Here is a 25,179-nt window from a genome sequence, read left to right as displayed (position 1 = left end):
GATGAGTTTGCAATTATCTAACAATTTTTAATGATTTTAATCAGTTAGTTTAATTAGTCAACAGTATACAATTCAATCCACAGACACACTAGTGTCTTCACAAACATAGATGTGCTGTACAGCAGATGTATGTACTGTAGTGTGGCACTGTATTTATACTTTTTTTTATAGTGCAGTGGCCAAAAATGTGTTTTGAGAATGTGTTTCTATATACAAAGTGTGTGTGCACGTGTCTGTATGCATGTAGTTGTATATGTGTGTGTGTGTATTTGTGTGTGCACAGTTGTGTGTTGACAGTAACAGCAGGGAAGTTGAACTGTAAATGCAACTACTGAGGGTGTGTGCGTGTGTGTGCGTGCGTGCGCGCACATGTGTGTGATGTATAGTTCATATATAGACAGTCCAGTCATATCAAACATCTGTGGTGATCAGTTGTCATGACCAACTTCCCTCTTCATCCTGGTTCACAGCATTGGGCAAAATCACCTCTCCTCCATCCTTCTGCTCATCTCCATATACATGAGCCCTGGAACAGACAGGCAGGCGGAGTTACAAGTGTTTCATTCTGTCACAAGCTGCAATAGGAGTCATTTACATATTTCCTACATATTTTAGCTCATCATGTTCCATGACATTTTTTCAGTGACAATTCCATAACATACAGCATAGCTTCTATGACAGATATATAAGCCTCTTTGATTATGTATAATCGTTTCCAATACTTTTCCCCCCCGCACTGGAAAAGGCAACTTTCAAATCCTATGACTTTTCCATGTTTGTATACTGTAGGCACCCTGCATATAGTACACAGAATTCCGTCACAGCCACACACAACTCTCACTTCTTCCTACCTCTCACCAGTCGTAGCGGGGGCGGGTTGGGGGTGGGGGGTGCCTAGGGGGGTCATTCCGTTGGGTGGGAGGGGACGTGGAGCTGGGAGGTGCAGTGAGAGCCAGCTGTTGACCTCCTGCCCGCCGTTCTCGACCATAGTCCAGCCCCCGGGCGTTTGGGGGAGGGTACCTGCCTCCCTCCCTCCTAAACTCCTCATCAAATGCTGCGGCTTCACCTGGTATGAAGAGAGAGAGGGTGGGGGGGGGGGGGGGGGTGAGGGGTCAGGCCAAACATCTCTTTACTGGCCTGAAGGCCTATACAACCAAGCAGATTCAACATAGCCTGGGTGTCTCTGAGGCAGGCAGCAGCTGGCTTCACCATCCCCAACAACCACATTCAAACTTAATTCATGTCACAAGTCACAATGGAAGTTATTGACTTGGTCAACCCAGGTTTTCCAACTTGAGCGGTGAGCATGTTCACATAAGGGCTGCGTCTGACACAGATAACCAATCACACAGATGGACGAGTCCTCAAACACCTATTTCAGATTAGATTAACACAGCCACAAGAGGACTGCTGGCAAAGGCTTGTTAACACATTGACCGCCAGCAGCAGGGGGCGCCGATACCCCATTCATCGCCAGGTCTTTATTCAATGGATATAGTTTCAGACTGACATTTGCGAGTGCTTAAAATATATCTTATATTATATCTATGGGTTTAATAACACCGTCGAGTCTCAGTGAGTTGCTTCTAGTCAACATGCCTGAGACAGATTGCTTTTTCATCCGTACATTTCCGTTTTATACTGTTTTGAATAGAGTATGGTTTGGGTGTTTTTCAGTAATTCCAGGAAAAAGACAAGAAAAAGGCATTTTACTGTAATCCAGTCATCACGTTGAAATTTTTCGGCTGATTATCTAATCATGGGTATCAAAGTTAATCGTGAGTAAAAAAAAAAAATAGTGGTGTTAACACATTCCCTGCCACGCAATTTGAGCATCTTATACCACTCTCTGCCAGCACTGTAAGCCTATGGAGATGTTCACCTTCTTTGCAGGGCTATACATTTTTAAATTGTATTGCTAAATTGACATTACTATGGCCCATTCAACATCGATTATCCATCGTTCAGGATGTAGGAACGTTTTACTTTTTCATTCATAGATTCATACGAAAATACAGTCTAGAATATAAATATGTTATCGTTTTCAGCAGTAATTCCTAGAACGTGAGATATAGGCATAAACGCATATATAGATTATCAAATGCCGTTTGTTGGCGATACACGCTATATTAAAAAATGTCAACTGTACATGATCCTAAATCATGCGCGGATGAACGGGGGGGGGGGGGGTCGTTTATAATTCTGTGATCGTCGGTAAATGCTTTATGTAGTATGGGTGATATATTGATGAGAGCAGTTTGCATGGATAATAATAAACAAACACGATGAAAATGGCGTCAGTGTCCTCTTACCGTTCGACGATGAGACTGGAGGAAAAAGATCCCACTTATTTGACGCCGATCTCCTAAATCCATTTCCGGTTTGTATAATCATAATACACGGCCAAATCGTATCGATTATTGTGTTATGGCAGCGATCGCTACACACGGACGTGTGTATAGTCCCGCAACAATATGCGAGTGCCGGACGCATTTGTCAGATGCACCGGGATCACAAGAGATCCACTTCCGGTTTGGAAACTCGCCGATCATCCACCAGGTGGCAGTATTGAAGCGTTGCAGAGTTGTGCATGCTCCCACTGCATCATACCAGGCTCCGTGAGGGAATTATGAATAACATGGCGAAAAAATTAAATATGATCTCAATAACGTCGTACGCCATGGATTGGCAGAATTCGCATGAACTTGAAATGTAAGCCGTTTTCGGCATGGGATGTGTTAATAGAATCGGGCGTTAACGCGTTAACTTTGACAGCCTTAATTTATATATAATGTTCTTACCTTGTATCTGATGTAATGCAAAAGAGATTATCCAAATATCTGATCGCAATTCCAAATAATGCTCGTGGAGGTCTGTACCACACTACCGACCGGTTCACAATGACGGGCAGGCGGAGTTACTGTTCGATGCCATCGTTGTATAGAACTGGCTCGCCCGAGTATTTAAACCCCGCCCGCCCGGCTCAGATCGCCTCCTAAAACACAACAGCCCATTTTCAATGAGATGCAATAGCTCTGCCTGGCAGTAGAGGGTGGTGTTGACCGTCTGCCAGCTCAGACAGGCTCTGAAGGGGATACCAGAGGCTGCAGCTATGAATGAACCCAAAGCTGTAAAGGAATGTGAATCACTACCCACTTTCAAAAACACTCTCAAAGAACACCTACGGGAGACTGCAATTCGAAACTGGCCCCTGTAAATGTCCTAACCCAACCCCCTCCAATGTACAGTAAATGACCATGTATGGTTGTCAATATTCCAATGTACAGTTTTGCTTGTACAGTTGTAGTGTCCCCCACCCAACCACCTCCAATGTACAGTCCCCCCCCACCCCACCCCACCTACCCAACCTCCTCCAATGTACAGTTTCTACGTCAAATTTATATACTCTCTTTTCTGGACTCTTTTTGTATCACAAACAGTACTGTATATGCAAATCTGGTATGTCATAAATGTATAGATGTAGCAGTACTGTCTATCTGTATGTCATATATGTTATGATGAATTGAAAATGGGGGACCCTGATGTAAACAAGACGAAAGTCTTTCTCTGGTCTGCATCCCCTTAACAATTGTATGTATTGAGCTGTACTGTACTGTACCCATTCTGCAATCTGTTAATAAAGTTTTCAATCAATCAATTAAATTATGAATAGATATAGCGAATAAACGAAATAACGATGCCAAAAACGAGTTAACTATAATAAGGCTAATTAAGGCACAATTAGACATAACTTTCAATAGACTGTTCCTTAAAATGTGATGTCTTCTGTGATGGTGTCATATAGGCAGTCTTTTAGCATTGTTCCTTTAGTTACCACACCGACCGGGTTAAGGCAAGGTACTACCATGAAATTGGTGATTTTGGCTGGATTGGAATATTTTTTTATATTATCAAATTTTGGTATATTTGGTATGATATTTTGCTTCTACAACTACTGTAGTTTCAAAAAACATAAAACAATAACCAAAAGCAACTATAATAATTTTGTATATGTTTTTTGCATTTTTGTAGAAGCTGCACAATGTGAACCAAGCGTACAGTCGTACACACACATCATGTGACCCGGCCCAGCAGCTGGTGGCTTATGTCAGAAAATCAGATTGTGAGAAAATGAATGAAATGTTTTAGTTTTCTTTTTGTGCGTTTAGTTTTTTTCTCCCATATTATCAGTTTGAATGTTTGAGAACATATTAACTGTAGCAGCTAACAGTTATAGTATCTCTAAGTAAAAAGGCAGTTTTTTAAGTCCGAGTTTGGGAGAAACATTTACATTAGAAACACATGAGTGGTTTCGTTGGCTAATCTCCAGCCACCGGCCTTTGTTCTCGAGTTTCTGTTGACGCCCATAAACACTTAAACAGCACATGGCTTTTGTATTGACATGCGACTCTGCACCGGGCTATTCAACGGAATCAACTATCAGCTGAAGATGTGGCCGTTATACCGTCCTGGCTTCTGTGTGTCGGGGACATCCCATAGTGGGATAGGGCGCACCACCAACCCACGCACATGACATAATAATAATAATAATAATAATAATAGGCTACACGTTTTATGTCTAATTAAAACAACATGCAAGTTCCGATGCTTGTTGAACATTATACCTTTGTCTTTTTGTCATTTTATTATAAAACCAGGGACAAGTCAAGTCAAAGTCAAGCATCTTTCTCTATTCTCCGTTACGCGCAACCAGCTCGTCTGTCTCGGGGACCGATCTGCGGAGGGCACTGGACTATTGAGAAACGATAGAATTTTACAGATATATGATAGATTGATAGTGAGAAAAATACCCATCTAGATATTTCAATATTCTATGCCTTACTTACGTGCACTGTGGGCGACGGAGAGATACTTTAAATCTCCCGATTCAGATACAAAAAATCCCAAATGGTTCCAAAGATTAATGTTTTGCAAAACATGTCTAGTGTGGTGTGGGCGTTAATGTTTGTATACTGTGCATTTAACTCATGTCTAGTTAAAATAATATGCAATGTGAGAAAACGCTAAAACTACCAACCTGCAGGAATATTGCTTAGTCTAACTCTCATTTGTCGCATGAATAGAACAAAGGCTGACCAAATTATATAATAATAATAATAATAATAATAATAATAATAATAATAATAATAATAATAATAATAATAATAATAATAATAAGCTACATGTTTAATGTCCAATTTAAATAATATGCAACGTGAGAAGATTGGAGACCTATTTCATAACGCGCCAAGTCTATTCTATAAGAGAATCCATAATGCAGCAAAGTCTGTGTGACAGATGACAGCTCATCCAGTGGGGGAGTGGTTAGGGGTGGATTTAAAGAGATATTGTTCACACCTAGTGGTTAGGGGTGGATTTAAAGAGATATTGTTCACACCTAGTGGTTAGGGGTGGATTTAAAGAGATATTGTTCACACCTAGTGGTTAGGGGTGGATTTAAAGAGATATTGTTCACACCTAGTGGTTAGGGGTGGATTTAAAGAGATATTGTTCACACCTAGTGGTTAGGGGTGGATTTAAAGAGATATTGTTCACACCTAGTCCCCGACTACCAAGGTGTTAAAAATGCAGCCAAACCCTTGGTTGGATTTTCTCAGTTCTTCTCTGCTCCGAGACTTGACGTTTAACTAGATTCAAATAAGCTTCAATCTTCCTCAAATATTTTCAATATCATTTCATTATATTAATTTCATCATTTGAAAGCTTACATTCTGTACTTTCATAATCTGAAAGATGACTGAGGGAGACATGTTCCACAAATTGTTGGGCAATTGTTTCACATAAAATATGGTGCATTTTTCACGCTGTACATAGTATCTTTTAAATAACTATTTAGTTATTAATCACATTGAATCTGAAAAAGGAACTATGACTTAATCCACTGAGTGCTCCGTGTGTTCCTTCAGAGTGTTCTATGTTTTATGAAATATTTGTCAATTTGGCTATGTTAATGACAAATTATATTAATGACATAATACAAAACATTATTTTGTATCCAAATTCAATGAGTCTCATTCCCGAACTGATTTACGACCAAAAATGTAAGACATATTAGGGCTGGTAGCGCGATTCCCCAAATTTTCCTGAGATCAGATTTGAGCGTGGCTGAGATCAGATTTAAGAGTGCTGAGGAGCATTTTTTTTTTTTTTTTTTTTTTTTTTTTTTTTAGCTTTATTTTTTTAGCGTTTATCGCTTTTCTGGTCAAGTATGACCGACAGAAACAGGTTGAAACGGGATGTAGAGCAGGGGAAGACATTCTGAGAAATGACGGCGGGTCCGGGAATCGAACTCGTGTCCCCCAGATCCGTGACGAGCACGGTTTTCCCCGACGCAGAAATAGCGCCGAGATATGCGGTGAGCTACTGGAGCTCCCCATGAGGAGCAATCTTATGATTGATTGACTAATTGAAATGTTTATTAACTTGACAGACTGAACGCTACAGGCCTCCTTGGAATTAATTACTTAATCATAATTAAAATAAATATGACAATATTTGTACGATAAGAAATTACGCATTTGATGTCGGAAAAATAAATAATATGGATTCATCGGATCACAGGGCAGCTGCTTCAGCTTAACCATATCTGAACCAGCTATTTTGGACAAATGTATAATTACTTTAATTACTCAGATATTCAAACACAATTATGCAATTATTGTGAAATGATTGAAAATAATAATTATTTAATGCCTTCTGTGGAATTTGTATTTCTTATTTGTTACACATCTGTTTTAATGATTAATTATATACATTTGAAAGAATGCAGGTCAACATGCAATATATCCCATTGATTTGGGACAGACCTTTGTTTGATTGATTGAAAACTTTATTAACAGATTGCAGAATGGGTACAATACAGTACAGCTCAATTACATACAATTGTTAAGGGGATGCAGACCAGAGAAAGACTTTTGTCTAGTTTACATCAGGGTCCCCCATTTTCAATTCATCATAACATATATGACACACACGACATACAGATAGACAGTACTGCTACATCTATACATTTATGACATACCAGATTTGCAAATACAGTACTGTTTGTGATACAAAAAGTCCAGAAAAGAGAGTACCGTACTTTTCGGACTATAAGCCGCGGCTTTTTTCCCAATTTTTCTACCCTGCGGATTATATAACGGTGCGGCTTATATGTGGACAAAACACGAAAATCGAAATATTGCTTTTTTTACTGCATTGAAATGTTATTTATCTGATCCCTTATTTGCTAAACTTAATACAACTTGTAAATGAGTTAATGTTATTTGTCCGACAGTATTGTGTCCCAATGGGAGTCATTCTCTGTAGAGGTGGGAACTTAAAGCTCAATATAAGAACGGCCATGCACCACCACTCACAGAATCGAGAAAGGGCAATCAATCTGTCAATCCTTTCGGTGTCCGGGCCGGGTGAGGTTTCCCGCGTTGAGTCAAATTAAGCCGCAGGCTCCACTCCTTACATATGGTAATTAAACATTAAAACACATGCAGCTTATAGTCCAGTGCGGCTTATATATGTACACATAATTCAATTTAGCTGCTGCGGCTTATAGTCAGGTGCGGCTTATAGTGCGAAAAGTACGGTATATACATTTGACGTAGAAACTGTTGGAGGAGGTTGGGTGGGTGGGGTGGGGTTGGGTGTGTGGGGGGGGGGGGTGGGGGGGACTGTGCATTGGAGGTGGTTGGGTGGTGGGGGGGGGGTTGGGTAGGAGGGGTGGGTGGGGGACACTGTACAAGCAAAACTGTACATTGGAATATTGACAACCATACTTGGTAATTTACTGTACATTGGAGGGGGTTGATATAGCTATAAGCCTGCATTCCTTCGAATGTCATTAATCAATTAAACTTATATTGAAATACACTATATAGCCTATACACCAACACTGAAATGACAGTGGATAAATAAATAAATAAGAACTAAAGCTAATCGCATGGCAATAGACTGCATTAATATTCCATAACAAGTCTTGTGTGCGCCAGTATGGCCTACATGTCTAATGAACAGTATAGGCTTAATATATTCTAGTTACTTGTTTCATTAGGATTTAGTAGATACTATATATGCTCTGCCTCTGCCCTACGTACAGTATAAGTACAGACTGTACCTATACTGTACGTAGGGCAGAGCATATAGTATCTACTAAATCCTAATGCAACAAGTCATTAATGGAATAATAAGCCTATACTGCGTTCATTCATTACGCCGTAGGCTACAGTATACTGCGTAGGGATGCCCCCCGGACCCCGGTTTTAAACGGGAACCGGTACTATATTAGAAAATACCGGAGTATTTATAAGCTCCGACGTCCTCGGTACTGCTATCGATACTCTAGAAAAATTATTATTATTATTATTATTATTATTATTATTATTTAAAAGTTGCGAACGATCTCTCCTCTCTCTGTCTCTGCACGAGAAGCAGCGAGTCATTATTACACACACTCCTCGCGAGTCGCGCTACACATACATACGGGTACTCCTTAATGAAAGCGCTGTCAATAGTATGCAGCTGCAGCACGTCAGACAGCAGCGCTTACAAGCCCCGCACATACAAGCCCCGCACACCTGATGTGCTGCAGCTGGAAGCATCTCAGCGCTGTCTCCGTGCCGACGCGCGCTGCACACAGACACAGACAGCTCTGCATGGACTGAGTCGTGATGGCGGATAGAGCGAAGCGTTCACAAGTGCAACAAAACATTTGCCAGTAAGGGTGGCAATACGAGCAATCTATCAAAACATTTGTTTGCAAAACACTATATTAGTGTGCAGAAATGCGCCGTATTCGACTGCCTTGCGCGCAGTGGTCCATCTGCATCCACGTCCACTGCAGCCGGTAAGCCAAGATACAGAGTTTCCTATGCTAATAACGAATTATTACAAATAGGCTAATAAACAAAATAATTGTTTAGCTACAAATACTACAATCTAAAAACCTTTTATAGATCGTCAAGCTGAGGTCAGCCACCAATGTGTCCCAGGCCAGTGAGCCCACCACACATCCTCCCTCTACCTCCACCACCCAAAGTCCTTTCTCCCTAGCAGCTAGAGGAAAGATGACAGAGGATAGGGTGAACGAGTGTCACAGGGCTGTGACAAAGTTTGTTGTCAAAGGCCTGCACCCGTTCTCTACAGTGGAGTCCAAGGACTTTAGGTAACAACTAATCATTCAGTGTATATAGTTTTTTTTGTATACATAGTTGTCTAACTTGTCTGTTGTTGTTATAAGTTATTATTGAAGCAGCTATTCCCACCACTCCACACACATTTACAATAATTCAATCATTTCTAATCTTTACTGTAGGGAGATGACCAATGCTCTCAACTGCAAATATAAAAATCATAAAAAAATTATCAAAAAGAACCGATAAGAGTATCGATAAAGTACCGAACCGTTAAGCAGTATCGATAGGAGTAGTAGTATCGATAAAATCCTAACGATACCCATCCCTAAATTACTGCGTGCGTGTGTGTGCGCGCTGCGGCAGGTGTACCACGAGCTGTACTATATATGATGACAATACATTAATCTAATCTCATTTCGATGGGTCGCAAGACGTGCAAAGCGCTTCCGCATCCATTTCCACACAGCTGCATCATTACTTTGCCTTATAAGGGGCTCTGGAGGCGTTTTTTTGTATGCAAATGACCTGAACGTGGGCGCGCTTTTGAGTTTAAGACAGAATGCCATTCTCCAAGCAGATATCAGATCATATCATTTGTGCGACCGTTTCAGCCCCTTAAGACATATTACCAGCACGTTCGGGACTCAGAGTGAACTTGTCATTGATTCTGTCTCAGTCGGTTCCAAGATAAGTCTTCCAAGAGAACTCGTTGAAAAATTTTGGAGAAAGAGACCCAATGTCTAAAGTTTCATTCAGATAAGATGAAAGGATTTTCTCGATATTGGGTCAGTTAACCCACAATTCAAAAAGACACATCACACCAAAACTATCTGGATGGATATATAGCATATAAATGGGAAAACATGTTTATTTTTTTTATTCTGGATGAACTGCCCTTAATATAATCCAGAGTGGTAAATAGGCTAATGCAAATGTTATGATTTAACAAGTGTGAATCCGCAATATCTGCAACCGTATATGCGCATGAATCCACACATGCATGCATTCACACAGTGACACACAACCACTGCACACAAACACTTGACCTCCATGCCGAGTTTCAGCCTCCTAGGGGCAAAAACTGTGGCTACTCGAGGGTGGGGACACTTTTGTGGACCAACCAAGAGAGTGAGCTATAGAGCTGCTGGTCGCAGATAAAAGGTCAAAGGCTTTAGTGCTTTCTACCTGTCTTTTTGATGATATGCATAGGCCTATTGGAAAATGTAATAGCGTAGCCGGTAGGGATGGGCGTGATTAATCGATTACTCGTAGCTATGAGAAATCGATCTTAAATTATTAATAATTTTTATGAGAAATTATTTTGTTTACATATGCGTTTCACATGTATGTGTAAGATTATAACTGTTTGTTGGTTTCCTTAAACATATACGTGAATGAACTAAATTCAGTAAAAAAATATATATACCGGTATTCTTTTTTGAGTTTTTTTCCCCTTTTCGAGTAATACACGATCACTCGAGTATAGCATGCGATCAATCGATCTGGATTCTTCTTAAAAATGCCCGTCCCTAGTAGCCGGCATTGCTTGTAGCCAAAAGGAATGATAAGAGGACTCGGGGGGCCGCAATCTGCAGGCCATCTTTCATATACGATAGATAATAGTCAGGGAATGACAGTGGGTATCGTCAGTCTCCGACAACTCTCACCCTGCAAGACCCTCTGAAGAGCGCACCAAAACACTTCTCACAGGATCGTCTGGCAATGATGATGAAAGGACTCGACTGCTAAAACGCTTTTCAATGTTTAACTGGTGCGACTTCGTTTAGCAGTCAACCTTGCACATTAGTTGCCCATGTAAAGTGTATTCTCCTCCAGCACCTTTCCTCTTACTCTTCATCAATGATAGCAAATGGTGAATACTGCTTCTTTGAAAAGTGATCCTAGATCACAAAGAAAAGATAACGACAGCATATCTGCCATGTTTCAGTCTGCTGAAAGGGTACTTTTTTTGTTCGTTAAAATAAGTAGTCTACATGTTGAAATAATAGCTCTGATTCCAACAGCCATCACTGATATAGAGTGTTTGGTCAGTAACATGAGTCTCCCAGTCCCTATTTTTTAAATATTTCAAGAAATCTTGCCAAGCCAAATTAGGAAGATTATTTTACTTGTTTCAAGGACACATTTGCATTTTTACTTCTTATTTTTGACAGACCATTTTTGCAGTGTGGAGTTCTCTCTCCTGATTGGAAAGTGGGAACGGGATACCAGAAAATCTATTTTCTGTTTACTGCAGAGTAGGGCTGGGCAATTAATCGGAAAAAAAATCATGCTCTCGATCTCATTTCAAAATTATGATGATTTATTTTTATAAAAAAAAAGACAATGGGGCGCCCCAGTGACAAACCACATAACGCGATGAGTCGCGGCACGGCCGACCCGGGTTCGATTCCCGAACCCGTCGTTATTTGCAGAGTGTCTTCCCCCCACTGTCTCCCGTTCCTCCTCTCTCTCTACTGGACTGCCCAGTAGAAAAAAGCGATAAGCGCTAAAAGATTAATATATATATATATATATATATATATATATATATATATATATAAAAAAATACAATCTATATCAGTGATGACTGTCGAGTGTAGAGCTATTATTTTAACATGTAGACCACTTATTTTAACTAAACGACAGTTCACCATTGCTGGTGGTTAAGGATGGAAAATACCGACAAGTATACACTAAACCGAGGAATCACTTTGCGTATGTCTTGTGTGTACCGACGCCAATATGATTATGTTGATATATTCCCACAATGCTGCCTTTTCCCTTCCCCACAATATAACCCCATTTGCTAAATCGAGTCAACAGACTTTCGCTTCTGCACGTGGAAGCTCGAGTCCCCCCCCGGCTCAAACACAAACCGACTTAATTTGCTCATCTCCGAGTAAAGGAGGTTACTATATTATATGGGGTCTATTTCTGCCCTCTGGAAAGCAAGCCCTTTAATAAGCCACACAAGTATTGAGGAGGACAAACCTATTTGTAACACTATAGCCCACTCTAATTGTTACGAAGGATCAGATTAAACCGAATATATATATTTATTTATGGATATATATTGAATAGTATTTGTATGTCGTTTGATATCCCTTGTATATTCCTTGTACATATGCACGGAATATCCCTTTAGCCTACTATAGCCCATAATAGTTCATTCTCTTATTGGACAAAGGACCAGGCGCCAGGGGACCAGCCCCTGGCGTCAAGTTCAAAGGTACCGACGAGACATGTCCGTACTAGCCCCGGCTCCGCTCAGGGATACGGCTACCGAAATGAGAGTGGCACTATTTGTTCACCGTGCATATAAATATGGCGCAAGTAAATGTAGAAGTCCCTTACCCTTCTTCCCAACTTAGTAACAGAACGTGAAGCCTCACCCACGATACGACGTGCGGTGAAGTATGGCCTGTTTGGCCTTAGAATAGCATTGAGACCTTGTGCGAATTAATAACTGAATTGTCAGAGTTTGGCACTGTACCGTCGAGTGCGACGTATTTCTATTAAGTTAATAATAGTCTATCGTGTATGGTGCATCGTGCGGTTAGAGTTCTAAAGTGACCAGCATCTCCAACGCTTCCTCGTGTTATCTAGAGTCTTATCCAGGTTGGGCCGACCACATGGCGCTTTCATCCGAGGAGATCTAGGCGAGGACCGAGGGACATGTACACTGGATTACCTACCCGACGAGTCGACGACTGCTGAGCCCTATGCGGCTGGAATATATATTTGCTTTGGTACTGTGATTTGTGGAGCGGATAATCGCCGACGCCTGTGAGTGTTGGATTTACCCCCGAGAGGAGTCAAGTTGAGTCGGCGCTCAGAGAGACTGAGGTCGCCTAGCTTCTTCTTCATTGTGGAGCTACAGCCTACAAGAGAACCAAGGTGTATTCATCTGCGGATCAAGAGTCTATTGCACTGTCTTCTGTACTTGAAGTCTCCATAGATATCGTTGACCAGACGGTCTACTACCGACGGCTCTCCTACCCCCCCTACCGGCTTACAACCGGGAGGACCCCCTCCAGAATATCCCGCTATATCATTAGGTGTACCATAGATATAATTCCCTAAGAGCCAGGTTGTATACTTGCTTCCTGCGTAACCAGAGATTGGACATTCAGTGTTGATTTGCCTACGAGTACTCATTTGCCTTACAAGTGCATTCAAATGATAAATGTAAGATAAATATTCTATGTACCTTTTGCTCCATTAAATATTTGATTATTACCTTTGACTGGAACCGATTTCATTGTGGAAAGTGTTCATCATATTTAGATATCGTGTACTGTATGGCCAGTAGTTAAAGTACATAAAGCGGTAGTGGTTTAATGATACCATACTTATCAATACAGTCAGGGAATTGTACCCCTCAGTTACACTAATGAAGCATACAGTAGGTCATGTCTAGACTACACTGGCCAATATTTATCGTTCATCTTCCCTCAATGTTATCATATCAGTTTTTTTTTGTGTTCTTTCCCCCTTGAATCGTGATAGATATTTGTGTTGTCTAACTTATAATAACATACCATATAGTAGCGGGTTAGGGTTAGCCTTTTCCTGTGTTTTGCATTGTTTTTACACAATGAGGGGTTGTTGTCTCAACACTGAGAACATGTTAATATGTACAAAGTGCAGTTTCCTCAGTTCAGCTGTGACAGGAACCCTCCTTATTGAAACAAGTCATTCAGAATTGCAGCCAACATCGACATAGTTAATAACATGCGTTATGTGTGATCTTTTGTGTGTACAAAATGGCAGTTTGTTCGTAAACGTTCTCTTTTCTACCTAAAGTTGAACGTAAAATATGTTTGACAACATTTTGTAACGGTAAGTTTGATATATTGCTGGATCTTCACTGGCTGGAGTTTGACCTGAAGTTCATTTGACGGTACAGGCTCGTACACCATTACTAGATGTACGATGATTATTGTATTTGTATGATAAAAAGAGACTCACTTGTTAGACACAGAAACAGCCCGTTGAGAACAGAACTGTATGTGCAAGGCGGTTAGGTGGCCGAGCGGAGATTGCGTTCGTCACCAGCCCTGGAGCTGAGCTGGATTTGCCTGTTCGAATCCAGCTCACAGCTCCGGGGTTGTCACCAGCTTGGCTGGCCGTCTGCACTGATACAATTGGCTGTATCAGAGGGTGGGAGAAGCTGGCGGGGTGGGTCCGGGTCGTTGTAAACAGCGACTCCTACAGTTCGGTCGGGGCGCCTGCTAAGCGCGGATTGGACGTGAGGGGGATAGTGTGGTCCTTCCACACGCTACGCCCTCTCAATGAGAATCCGCGCTGCCAGGTGAAAAGAAGCGGTGATTGGCTGGACGTGTGTCGGAGGAAGCACGTGGTAGCCTCCACTCTCCCAGATGATCTGACTGTGGGGGGTAAGTGCGCAGCGACCAGGAAGGGACTGGGAATTGGCATACGACTAACATTGGGGATGGGAGAAAATCGGAGGAAAAATGGAGGGGGAAAAAGACCAATAAAAAAATAAAAAAAAACTGTATGTGCTGGGTTTTCAGCAAAGAATTTTATGTTTAGGGGACCTCAAAGACCTATATTAACTTGTTGAAAGGGACTCAAATATGAGACCATTAATGATAAAAAGTTAAATGGATATGTAATATGTAAATATAAAGTGGAGAATGTCACTTCAAACATTCTTTCCATTTGACAGTTTCACACTTCCCATTACCATGCTGTCCAATTTGATGAAAATAAATGGTGCCGTCTAACATGTAATTATCCATACCTGCAGATTATCGTTATATGCATCGATTCAATACAATATTTTTTCCCACCCCTAGTCTAGACATGAAGTTAGCAGGATGACATTCCCATTTATATCCCGTTAGAGCAGTCACGTCCACAACTCCCATCCACTGTCCCCTCCGTCACTCACTCTCCTGCAGGTTAGAGCAGTCACCTCACCAACTCCCATCCACTGTCACCTCCGTCACTCACTCTCCTGCAGGTTAGAGCAGTCACCTCCCCAACTAACTCCCATCCACTGTCCCCTCAGTCACTCACTCTCCTCCAGGTTAGAGCAGTCACCTCCCATCCACTGTCCCCTCCGTCACTCACTCTCCTCCAGGTTAGAGCAGTCACCTCCCATCCACTGTCCCCTCAGTCACTCACTCTCCTCCAGGTTAGAGCAGTCACCTCAGTCACTCACTCTCCTCCAGGTTAGAGCAGTCACCTCACCAACTAACTCCCATCCACTGTCCCTCAGTCACTCACTCTCCTGCAGGTTAGAGCAGTCACCTCACCAACTAACTCCCATCCACTGTCCCTCAGTCACTCACTCTCCTCCAGGTTAGAGCAGTCACCTCACCAACTCCCATCCACTGTCCCTCAGTCACTCACTCTCCTCCAGGTTAGAGCAGTCACCTCACCAACTCCCATCCACTGTCCCCTCCGTCACTCACTCTCCTCCAGGTTAGAGCAGTCACCTCACCAACTAACTCCCATCCACTGTCCCTCAGTCACTCACTCTCCTCCAGGTTAGAGCAGTCACCTCAGTCACTCACTCTCCTCCAGGTTAGAGCAGTCACCTCAGTCACTCACTCTCCTCCAGGTTAGAGCAGTCACCTCAGTCACTCACTCTCCTCCAGGTTAGAGCAGTCACCTCAGTCACTTACTCTCCTCCAGGTTAGAGCAGTCACCTCAGTCACTCACTCTCCTCCAGGTTAGAGCAGTCACCTCAGTCACTCACTCTCCTCCAGGTTAGAGCAGTCACCTCAGTCACTTACTCTCCTCCAGGTTAGAGCAGTCACCTCAGTCACTCACTCTCCTCCAGGTTAGAGCAGTCACCTCAGTCACTCACTCTCCTCCAGGTTAGAGCAGTCACCTCAGTCACTTACTCTCCTCCAGGTTAGAGCAGTCACCTCAGTCACTCACTCTCCTCCAGGTTAGAGCAGTCACCTCAGTCACTCACTCTCCTCCAGGTTAGAGCAGTCACCTCAGTCACTCACTCTCCTCCAGGTTAGAGCAGTCACCTCAGTCACTCACTCTCCTCCAGGTTAGAGCAGTCACCTCAGTCACTCACTCTCCTCCAGGTTAGAGCAGTCACCTCAGTCACTCACTCTCCTCCAGGTTAGAGCAGTCACCTCAGTCACTCACTCTCCTCCAGGTTAGAGCAGTCACCTCAGTCCAGCGTTTCCGTTAGCCGGTAATTACCGGTTTTTGACCGGCAAAATCTGTTGAAGTCCGACATATTTAATCTCTCCGGTCATAGTGTCCGGTGAAAATAGTTCCCTCTGGGCACAGTTTGATTATTTGAATTGTATTTGGATGGGCTGGAGTTGGGTGGCCTATGCGATGAACGAAACAATCATTGCGTTTGTTGTCGTTGCTTCGCTCAGCGAGAGCTTGCTGCTGGATTTGCGGAAGGTATGCAGCTGCAGACCCACAGAACCCACCAGCTTTGCTGGCACAGTGCGGTCCCCAGACCTGGAAAGCTGCTCTGCGGGTCTGCAGCTGGATGCTTCTTGCAAACTAACTGCGACCGGCTCGCGCTGATAACAGCTTTCATTGTTGGACCGGCTGCTTGGTGGAGCAACGATGAAACGAATGTAATGAATCGTTCGTCGCATGGGCTATTTAATTTTGGCCTGTTTTGGTACGGTTCGGGTGGTCAAGTTGTGCTTGGAGGGAGTTGTTTTCACCGGACATTATGACCAGCACCAAGTCGTTGGGACTCGGAGGTGGAGATATACATCACGCAAACCCACGATAATGTTGCAGTCTCTCTGCAAAATTTCTCAGTTCTTCGCTTGATATAATTAATACAAATGTCCAATATAACGGAATTCGTTAGCTCATAAAAATGTGATTATAACAGACTGCTGTTTAGTGTCGGACCGACTGCCCACATACGCGGTCTATTTTATTTCAAGTCAGCAGCAGCACGGAGTATCGAGGGACTTATTTTATTTGGAATATATTAATGACTGTATACGCAAAAGTAGCCTATAGTTTTAAGTAATAATATTATAAATCTACATGCCTTGAGGATGACATTCTTTATTCAATTGTTTTAAAGCTCAATAAACTATGACCGGAATTAATCTCATTTGTCCGGTAGATTGAAATCTTGCAGGTCACGGAGACCGGCAACAATTTTTTCTAACGGAAACCCTGCCTCAGTCACTCACTCTCCTCCAGGTTAGAGCAGTCACCTCAGTCACTTACTCTCCTCCAGGTTAGAGCAGTCACCTCAGTCACTCACTCTCCTCCAGGTTAGAGCAGTCACCTCAGTCACTCACTCTCCTCCAGGTTAGAGCAGTCACCTCAGTCACTTACTCTCCTCCAGGTTAGAGCAGTCACCTCAGTCACTCACTCTCCTCCAGGTTAGAGCAGTCACCTCCCCAACTCCCATCCACTGTCCCCTCCGTTACTTACTCTCCTCCAGGTTGATGTAGTCCTGCCGATCCTCTCGGTCTCCCGTGCGGCGGTTTCGTGAACGCTCCATAACGTGGCCGCGGTCAAAGATGTGGTGGCCAATAGACATGCGCTCTAGGCCGCTCTCGCTGTCGCGCATTGACTGGCGTGTCTCGCGGATCTGAGGTGGGAGTGGTAAAATATATAAATGAATAAACATACTAAACCTGTGTGTCGCACCAACAACCTCACTGTCAACTCAGCTCTAACTTAAACTAGAAATAGCCTAAGAGCTGACAGTGAGCAGGTGTTGACGATGACTAGAGTGCATTTAAACATGACATATGTATGCTCATTAGTGTGGTGATGACGTTAATGAGGCTTGGAGTTTATATTGTACCAACTACTCCCATGGACAATTCGTTTTCAGGAGCCATGAGCCAAGGCAGTCTTACCCCACCAGGTGCTGTTCTCAGCTCACTGGTTTGCTGGTAGACTTTAGGAGCCCCACCGGCACCTAAGTCTGACGATGAGTAGGAAATCATAGTGGACGAGGAATATGTCTGACAGTTTGGCGAAGCGTTCATTCTATCCTGGAAGACAAGAGAGAAAGAGAGAGCAGTAAATCATACTTTCTCTCTGAAGTTTCGTTCAACATGGTAAGTTTCGTTCAACATGGTAAGTTTCATTCAACATGGTAAGTTTAATTTAACGTGGTACGTTTTGTTCAACATGATAATTCTTTTCCCATTCGTTCAGATCTGGTTGAGAAGAAATACTTACCGGCATGTTCATGTTCTCCATCATTCCCCCCATCATCCCAAACATGTCCATGAATCCTCCTCCCCCGCCCTGTGACAATGAAAACACAGTTTGGTTTTTTAATTCCCAATTGATTTAGCAACAACTATTAATCAAACTGTTTGTAGAGAACAGAACTCTCGGACATAGCCCATATCGTGTTCATTATTCTGGATGCACAAATCCGATGTTGATAGCGTTTGTTGGTGCGATACTGACTCCAATAGCTGGATCGGGTATCTACATAATATGATCCGAATCCATGACAAACACGTCATGCTTCACTATTAGCAAAGCAGCACATGATTGAGAAGAGAACATTGAATAGATTGATCATAATGATGCATGTAGTACGCAGCTGTTTGATTATTTAAAAAGATTAGACATTATGTAAATAATTTTGTATTATCATTTTATTTTTATTAAATAACACAAATATTGGATTGGAATTGGTAAGATACCCAAAGCCCAGGTAACCGGGCAGAAAAAGTAGGATAGGTGCATCGTGTATTATCTCTCTCACTCTTGATCTATTCAATAAAAGAAAAAGAAAAATATATGAGTGCCTTTCGTTTGAAAGGAAATAGGATGTTCAAAGGTTGTGTGACACCACAAAGATAATCACAGGTTTTAATGAAAGTAAACACAACAGCAATGTTGATGAGCTCGCTTTTATCTGGTGATCACCGACTGTTATCTCAGTGAGGAGAGGGAACTAGAACACCAGTGAATATGCCTTTAGGTGCGTTTTGCACACCCAAAAGAGAACATTCTAACACTCACCATTCCCATCATCCCAAAAGGGGCCAACGCACCAGCCTAAAAGGAAAAAAAAGAAGAAAAATGAAAACACAAATCTTAAAAATGGCAATAGTGTGCTCTATTGAGCATACAACACAAAAATCCAGCCAACACAGCATACATGGATTGGATACACACAAATACCTGTATGTGAGGTGCGCGGGGTGCCTGAATCTGTGGGGTGAGAGGGAAAGGTTCAAAGCCAAATGAACCAAACAGACTCCTCATCTGCTGTCTGTGGGCCGCAAATGGATCCCTGAAAGAAAGAAACAACACTCACCATTTCCTGCCGGTCAAAATTGTCCATGCAGGTCTAGTTGGATGCATGGAGTAAAAACAACAGACAGGTGGTCCAAGATGAAACTGGACAGATTAAATTATTATTTAGAAAAAAGATCATTGTGATTTCAAGCTTCGTGCATAGCCATTGTTAGCACTGTTAAAGCCATACACATAAATCTATTGCAAAATAACGAATATAATCAAGACTAGCGAGGTAACGTTACCTCCCACCCTGAGCCACTATACAAAGTGCTCTGCTACTAGTAGGTTGCGTGGCTGTTGTTTGCCAGACAATGGCAGTTAAACTGAGTTATAAATGTATAGATGTAGCAGTACTGTCTATCTGTGTGTCATATGTCCTGATTAATTGAAAATGGGGGACCGTGATGTAAACAAGACGAAAGTCTTTCTCTGGTCTGCATCCCCTTAACAATTGTGTGTATTGAGCCGTACTGTATTGTACCCATTCTGCAATCTGTTAATAAAGTTTTCAATCAATCAATCAATTAGGAGACTATTGTTTGGGTTGCAAAATGATATTGTATTTTACTGAGCTCAGTTAGGACTCACTGGCTAATGGCTATCCAATAATGGTTGGGCCTTGAAAAGCTTGCTAGCTAGGTAAGCTACCTGTTTCAGGGCTAATGTGTACAAGCTAACATCCCCCTAGCAAGCAAACGCAACGTTAGCTGAAATGTTTCTGGCTGGGGAAAAAAAAGCCAAATCAACGTGACAGGGTGCCAACCTGACATGTTAATACTTACATCATGAAGGGGCTGTCATCAACGTCGTTCAAGTATCGAAACATGTTAGGTAACGTTAATCAGCTAACGCTAGCTGATGCTCGTCAGCTAGCTGGGTGAAGCTGGAGTCGGTTCTTCAAACCTGCTGGATAATTATTCACTCAAACCCTCGTCCAGCGGTGAAGACGGCTACTTTGCGTGCTCCGTCACAAGAAATGCCCCCCCACCCAAAAAAAAACGTAACAAAGCTATAGCTATCTTTGTAGCCTCCTAGTTGGCAAGTTGTTTTCCACACAGCTACCTGCACCTAGACATTAAAACGGAAGTCAGTCTGACAAAGGAAGCATCGCCAGAGTCAAGCCAGCAGCAAGTTAGTTGCACTTACGGTCTTGTGGTTTTCAAAATAAAGGTCTTCGCGATAAATGAATGAATGAAAACTTTATTTAACAGATTGCAGAATGGGTACAATACAGTACGGGTCAATACACACAATTGTTTCAATTCATAGTGACATTAAATGACATACACAACATACATGACATCATGACATTTATGGCATAGGGACATACATGACATACACAGGTATTATAGTACTGTTACATTTGTGACATATACGATATGCAAATATACAGTACTGTTACCCATAGATCCGGACAGAGAGTATATACATATGATGGGGAGAAGACTGTACATTAGGAGGGGGTGGGTGGGTGGGAGAGAAATATTATGTAGCACTTGTGTTAATAACAGTAACAGCTGTTTGCCACGGGCACAGTTCTAGGTTCGAATGAGACAAGGAGTAATATGCACAATTAAAAGAATAGTAGACCAGAGGCAGAGTTATAACAATAACCGGTGTTTTAATTAAAAGCGCGCTAGATAAACAGTAATAATACATACATACGTAAAGTACAAGTTATGCTTTGAACGAAGGGACATTTATGCACATGTATTGGGACTGCCCACCAGTTAAGACATTCTGGAAAGATGTGACCCAACAATTATCAAAACTCGTATCTTGGAATATACCTGTATACCCCTCTGTATTACTATTGAATGATGTTTTTGAGTTTGCAGTAAATCCACAGCTAAAGAGATTGGTTTTATCGGGTATCACAGTAGCTAAAAAGCTGATCGCAAATATTTGATTAAGATATTGATAGTGGCAGCCAAGAAAGCTTTAACTAAACTGTGGTACAAGGTAGAAGTGCCGACAAAGGATCAATGGATAGAGTTGGTAGAGGGGATACAGGAAATGGAGAGAATCACACATCTGCTGAGGCTGCAAGAAGAAAAGTTTGAATGGAAATGGGGAAAATGGGAAGAATACAGGAGGGGAAGTAACGACATCACAGAGGTTTGAAAAGGATACAAGGAAATGAATAAAAATGTAAATAAATAATGCAAATGTAGAAGGGACCGAAGGACCCATGTCACACTTTTTCTTTTTCACACTGATGAAGGCCGGATGGCTGAAAACGTTTTGTGTCCTTTGAAAATAAAAAACAACGATATTCAGAGTGCGGTCCCTACCTCCCTTTTTTGCACACTTTTTCTTTACCCATTTTTTGTCTATTTGTTTTAATTTATGTACTGTGTATTGTCTATGAATGTTGTCTATGTATGTTGTTGAAAAAATGAAAATAAAAATGTAAGTTTAAAAAAAAAAAAAGCTGATCGCATCACGCTGGTTTCAACCGGAAAAAATGTGCCGGAAAGTTTGGTTTCTAATGGCGCTTTTCCACTGCATGGTACCTACTCTACTCTACTCTACTCTACTCTACTCTACTCTACTCTACTCTACTCGCTTTAGGTACCTGGTACTTTGGTAATGGAAAACCAAAAATACCGAGTAGAGTAGAGTAGAGTAGAGTAGGTACCATGCAGTGGAAAAGCGCCATAAGAAACCGTTTCTTACATATCTCGATGTGATTTATCAAGAAATATCTACAGCAAGAATTCTGGGTCTCAATGAATCCAAAATGTCAATGTGGTTAGAAGTGGTGGAGAGAATAAAAGCTAGCTTATAATGGTAGTGTCTGGTTAGGAGCGAGGGATAATGGAGGTACTATCCAAGGAGGGGTCCGGGAGGGGGGGTTCGAGCTGGAGCATATGTGTGTAGGTTTTTAGATAACAGGTATTAGGGGTATATCCTATATAAGACAATTAACTAAAATGTGATTTCATTGGATGTGCACTGACAACTAATGCTTGTATATCTTATCGTGTGTTGTCATGTTTGTATATGTGTTTGTTTAAAAAAAAAATACAAAAAAAAAATACAAAAAAAAATTATGCTTTGAAGTATCCCTTTTAGGTTCCATCCTAGAGGCTAATCTTTCCTGTGACAAAATGGCATCCAATGTAATAAAAAAAGTCAACCAACGAACGCGATTCTTGTTTCAAGTTTTCAAGTTTCAAGTTTCTTTAATAGTTGTCATACAGAAGTACAGAATACTTTTGTACAAAATGCTTCTTACTGTTGCGCTCCAGAGACTGTGCAAGACAAGATAAGTATGAAATAAAAACATAGTAAAATTAGAAGTAAAAAAAAAAGAGGTCACAGTGTTCAGTTTAGACATATGTACAATGTTCGATGCAGAATAGACGTAGTTACCATACAATATACAATACTGTGCAGTGTACTAATATACAATACTATATAGTGCAAGGCAGAAATGGAGAAATGGGACGAGGTGCAATTTAGGTACAATTCACAGTAGGTGTATGAGTTGTAGTGCAAATCCTTTATCAATAAATATAAAGTGTAAGTGTGTTTGTGTGATCTAAAGTGTGGAGAGTGGGTGCTGCAGTGTGTTGTTTGTTTGAGTGAGTGTGTGCGTGTGGGTGTGTGTGCTGTGTGCATTTGATGGTTGTTGCATAGTGATTATTGTTCGTTTAGCGATTATTGTTCGTTTAGCAGCCTGATGGCCTGGGGATAGAAGCTTCTTCTGAGTCTTTCTGTGCTCGCCTTAAGACTCCGGTATCGCTTGCCTGACCGCAGCAGTTCAAAGAGGCAGTTGTTCGGGTGGCTCGAGTCCTTAATAATTCTCTTAGCCTTCCCCTTGCACCGCTTGTTGTAAATGTTCTGGAGGGTGGGAAGCCCCCCTCCAATTGTGCGTTCGGCTGAACGTGTCACTCTTTGTAGTCTGCTACGGTCTTGTGCAGTGCTATTCCCAAACCAGGAGGTGATGTTGCCGGTCAGGATGCTCTCTATTGTACATGAGTAGAAGTTCCTAAGGATCTTCTGACTGACTTGGAACTTCCTTAGGCGCCTGAGGAAGTAGAGGCGTTGTCGTGCCTTCTTCACAACACTGTCAATGTGTGTGGTCCATGTCAAGTCCTCGGATATGTGGGCTCCGAGGTACTTGAAACTGTTCACTCTCTCAACCGGTGCCCCGTCGATGCTGAGGGGGCTGTAGTCCTTGACCCCCGACCTCCTGAAGTCCACAATCATCTCTTTTGTTTTGCTGACGTTCAGGGAGAGGCAGTTCTCCTGACACCACTGTGACAGGTTCTCTACCTCTTCCAGGTAGGCCCTTTCGTCGTTGTACCGGATCTCCTCTCTGGTAAACAAGAATACCCTGAAGACTCTAGCAGGAGCACTCATTCAAGGGTACTATGACTATGCTTGCACCTCATGGTACCAAAGCACCTCAAAGGCACTAAAAAACAAATTACAAACATCTCAAAACAAGCTAGTCAGACTACTGCTTGACCTGACTCCTAGAACCCACCTCACCCCTGCCCACTTTGACAACCTAGGATGGCTTAGAGTAGACGACAGAGTACAGCAACTTGCAATGGGCCTGGTCTACAAGATACACTATACGACTAAGGTACATGTAAAAATACTTCCCAAAGGTCAGTGAATACCACGATCACAACACCAGAGGGAGCTCCACAAATCATGTAAAACCCAGATTCGGCTCAAACAAGGGACTAAACACGTTTCGCAATTATGCCACATCAATGTGGAACGCCCTACCCAAAGCTGTAAAGGAATGTGAATCACTACCCACCTTCAAAACCACTCTCAAAAAACACCTACGTGAGACTGCAATTCGAAACTGGCCCCTACAAATGTCCTAACCTAGTTGTACAGTAAATGACCAAGTAAGGCTTTGTCAGTATTCCAATGTACAGTGTAAAATGTGTGTGTGTCCCCTACCCAACCCCCCCCACCTCCAATGTACAGCCCTTACCCACCCACCCAACCCCACCCCACCCACCCAACCTCCTACAATGTACAGTTTCTACGTCAAATGTATATACACTCTTTTTCTGGACACTTTGGTATCACAAACAGTACTGTAGTTGCAAATCTGATATGTCATAAATGTATAGATGTAGCAGATGTCTATCTGTATGTCATGTATGTCATATATGTTATGATGAATTGAAAATGGGGGACCCTGATGTAAACAAGACGAAAGTCTTTCTCTGGTCTGCATCCCCTTAACAATTGTATGTATTGAGCTGTACTGTACTGTACCCATTCTGCAATCTGTTAATAAACTTTTCAATCAATCAATCAATCAATCAGGTCAGTAACCTCTCCTTGCGGGAGGGTTAGGTCGATATCAAGGCCTAGGTCGATTGGATCAACACATTGGGGTTCGTTCAGACGTCTCTGAGGTTATCATCGGTAACTCTATATTAGTTTATCAGGGAATGCAAATACCTTATTAGGTGAATTGGCCATTTAAACCCTTTTTCTTTACAGGAAGTGATTCAGCTATAATCGATATGTCATCTAGAATGTTCTATTATGACATCAACACAAACGTTCTAGAAGGTTCTATGTTCTAGAAGGTTCTATTATGACATCAACACAAACGTTCTAGAAGGTTCTATGTTCTAGAAGGTTCTATTGTGACATCAACACAAACGTTCTAGAAGGTTCTATGTTCTAGAAGATTCTATTATGACATCATACAGTGGTTAAGCATTTACTCTCTAATTCTTATAGGAGAATATCCGTATCCATATATCAAGTTAAA

General features: G+C 42.0%; 1 protein-coding gene across 2 annotated transcripts; it reads right to left on the bottom strand.

Moving 5' to 3' along the window:
* Window positions 1–2: 2 nt before the first annotated feature.
* Window positions 3–20,487, bottom strand: mlf2 (myeloid leukemia factor 2). Of its 2 annotated transcripts, none has more exons than XM_084336021.1 (8): window positions 20,198–20,487; window positions 19,296–19,407; window positions 19,134–19,169; window positions 18,333–18,401; window positions 18,005–18,142; window positions 17,571–17,730; window positions 852–1,066; window positions 3–526 (listed from the first exon to the last, which is right to left on the bottom strand). In XM_084336021.1, the coding sequence occupies exons 1-7, from the start codon at window positions 20,239–20,241 to the stop codon at window positions 855–857; spliced, it is 771 nt and encodes a 256-aa protein (XP_084192147.1). In that variant the 5' UTR covers window positions 20,242–20,487; the 3' UTR covers window positions 3–526; window positions 852–854. The 2 variants fall into 2 exon arrangements, with proteins under 2 accessions (XP_084192147.1, XP_084192146.1); XM_084336020.1 differs by having other exon boundaries at window positions 859–1,066.
* Window positions 20,488–25,179: the final 4,692 nt, after the last annotated feature.

This window comes from Notolepis coatsorum, assembly GCF_963971535.1.
Source record: "Notolepis coatsorum genome assembly, chromosome: 19".
In the NCBI taxonomy this organism is placed as follows: domain Eukaryota; kingdom Metazoa; phylum Chordata; class Actinopteri; order Aulopiformes; family Paralepididae; genus Notolepis; species Notolepis coatsorum.
This window is presented reverse-complemented; position numbering and strand designations above follow the sequence as displayed.

Coding starts and splice junctions, on each gene's coding strand:
- mlf2 (XM_084336020.1), bottom strand. CDS start 20,241: ATGTTTCGATACTTGAACGACGTTGATGACAGCCCCTTCATGAT. Junction 19,170..19,295: donor CCCGCGCACCTCACATACAG/GTATTTGTGTGT, acceptor TTTTCCTTTTAG/GCTGGTGCGTTGGCCCCTTT. Junction 18,143..18,332: donor TGGAGAACATGAACATGCCG/GTAAGTATTTCT, acceptor CTTGTCTTCCAG/GATAGAATGAACGCTTCGCC.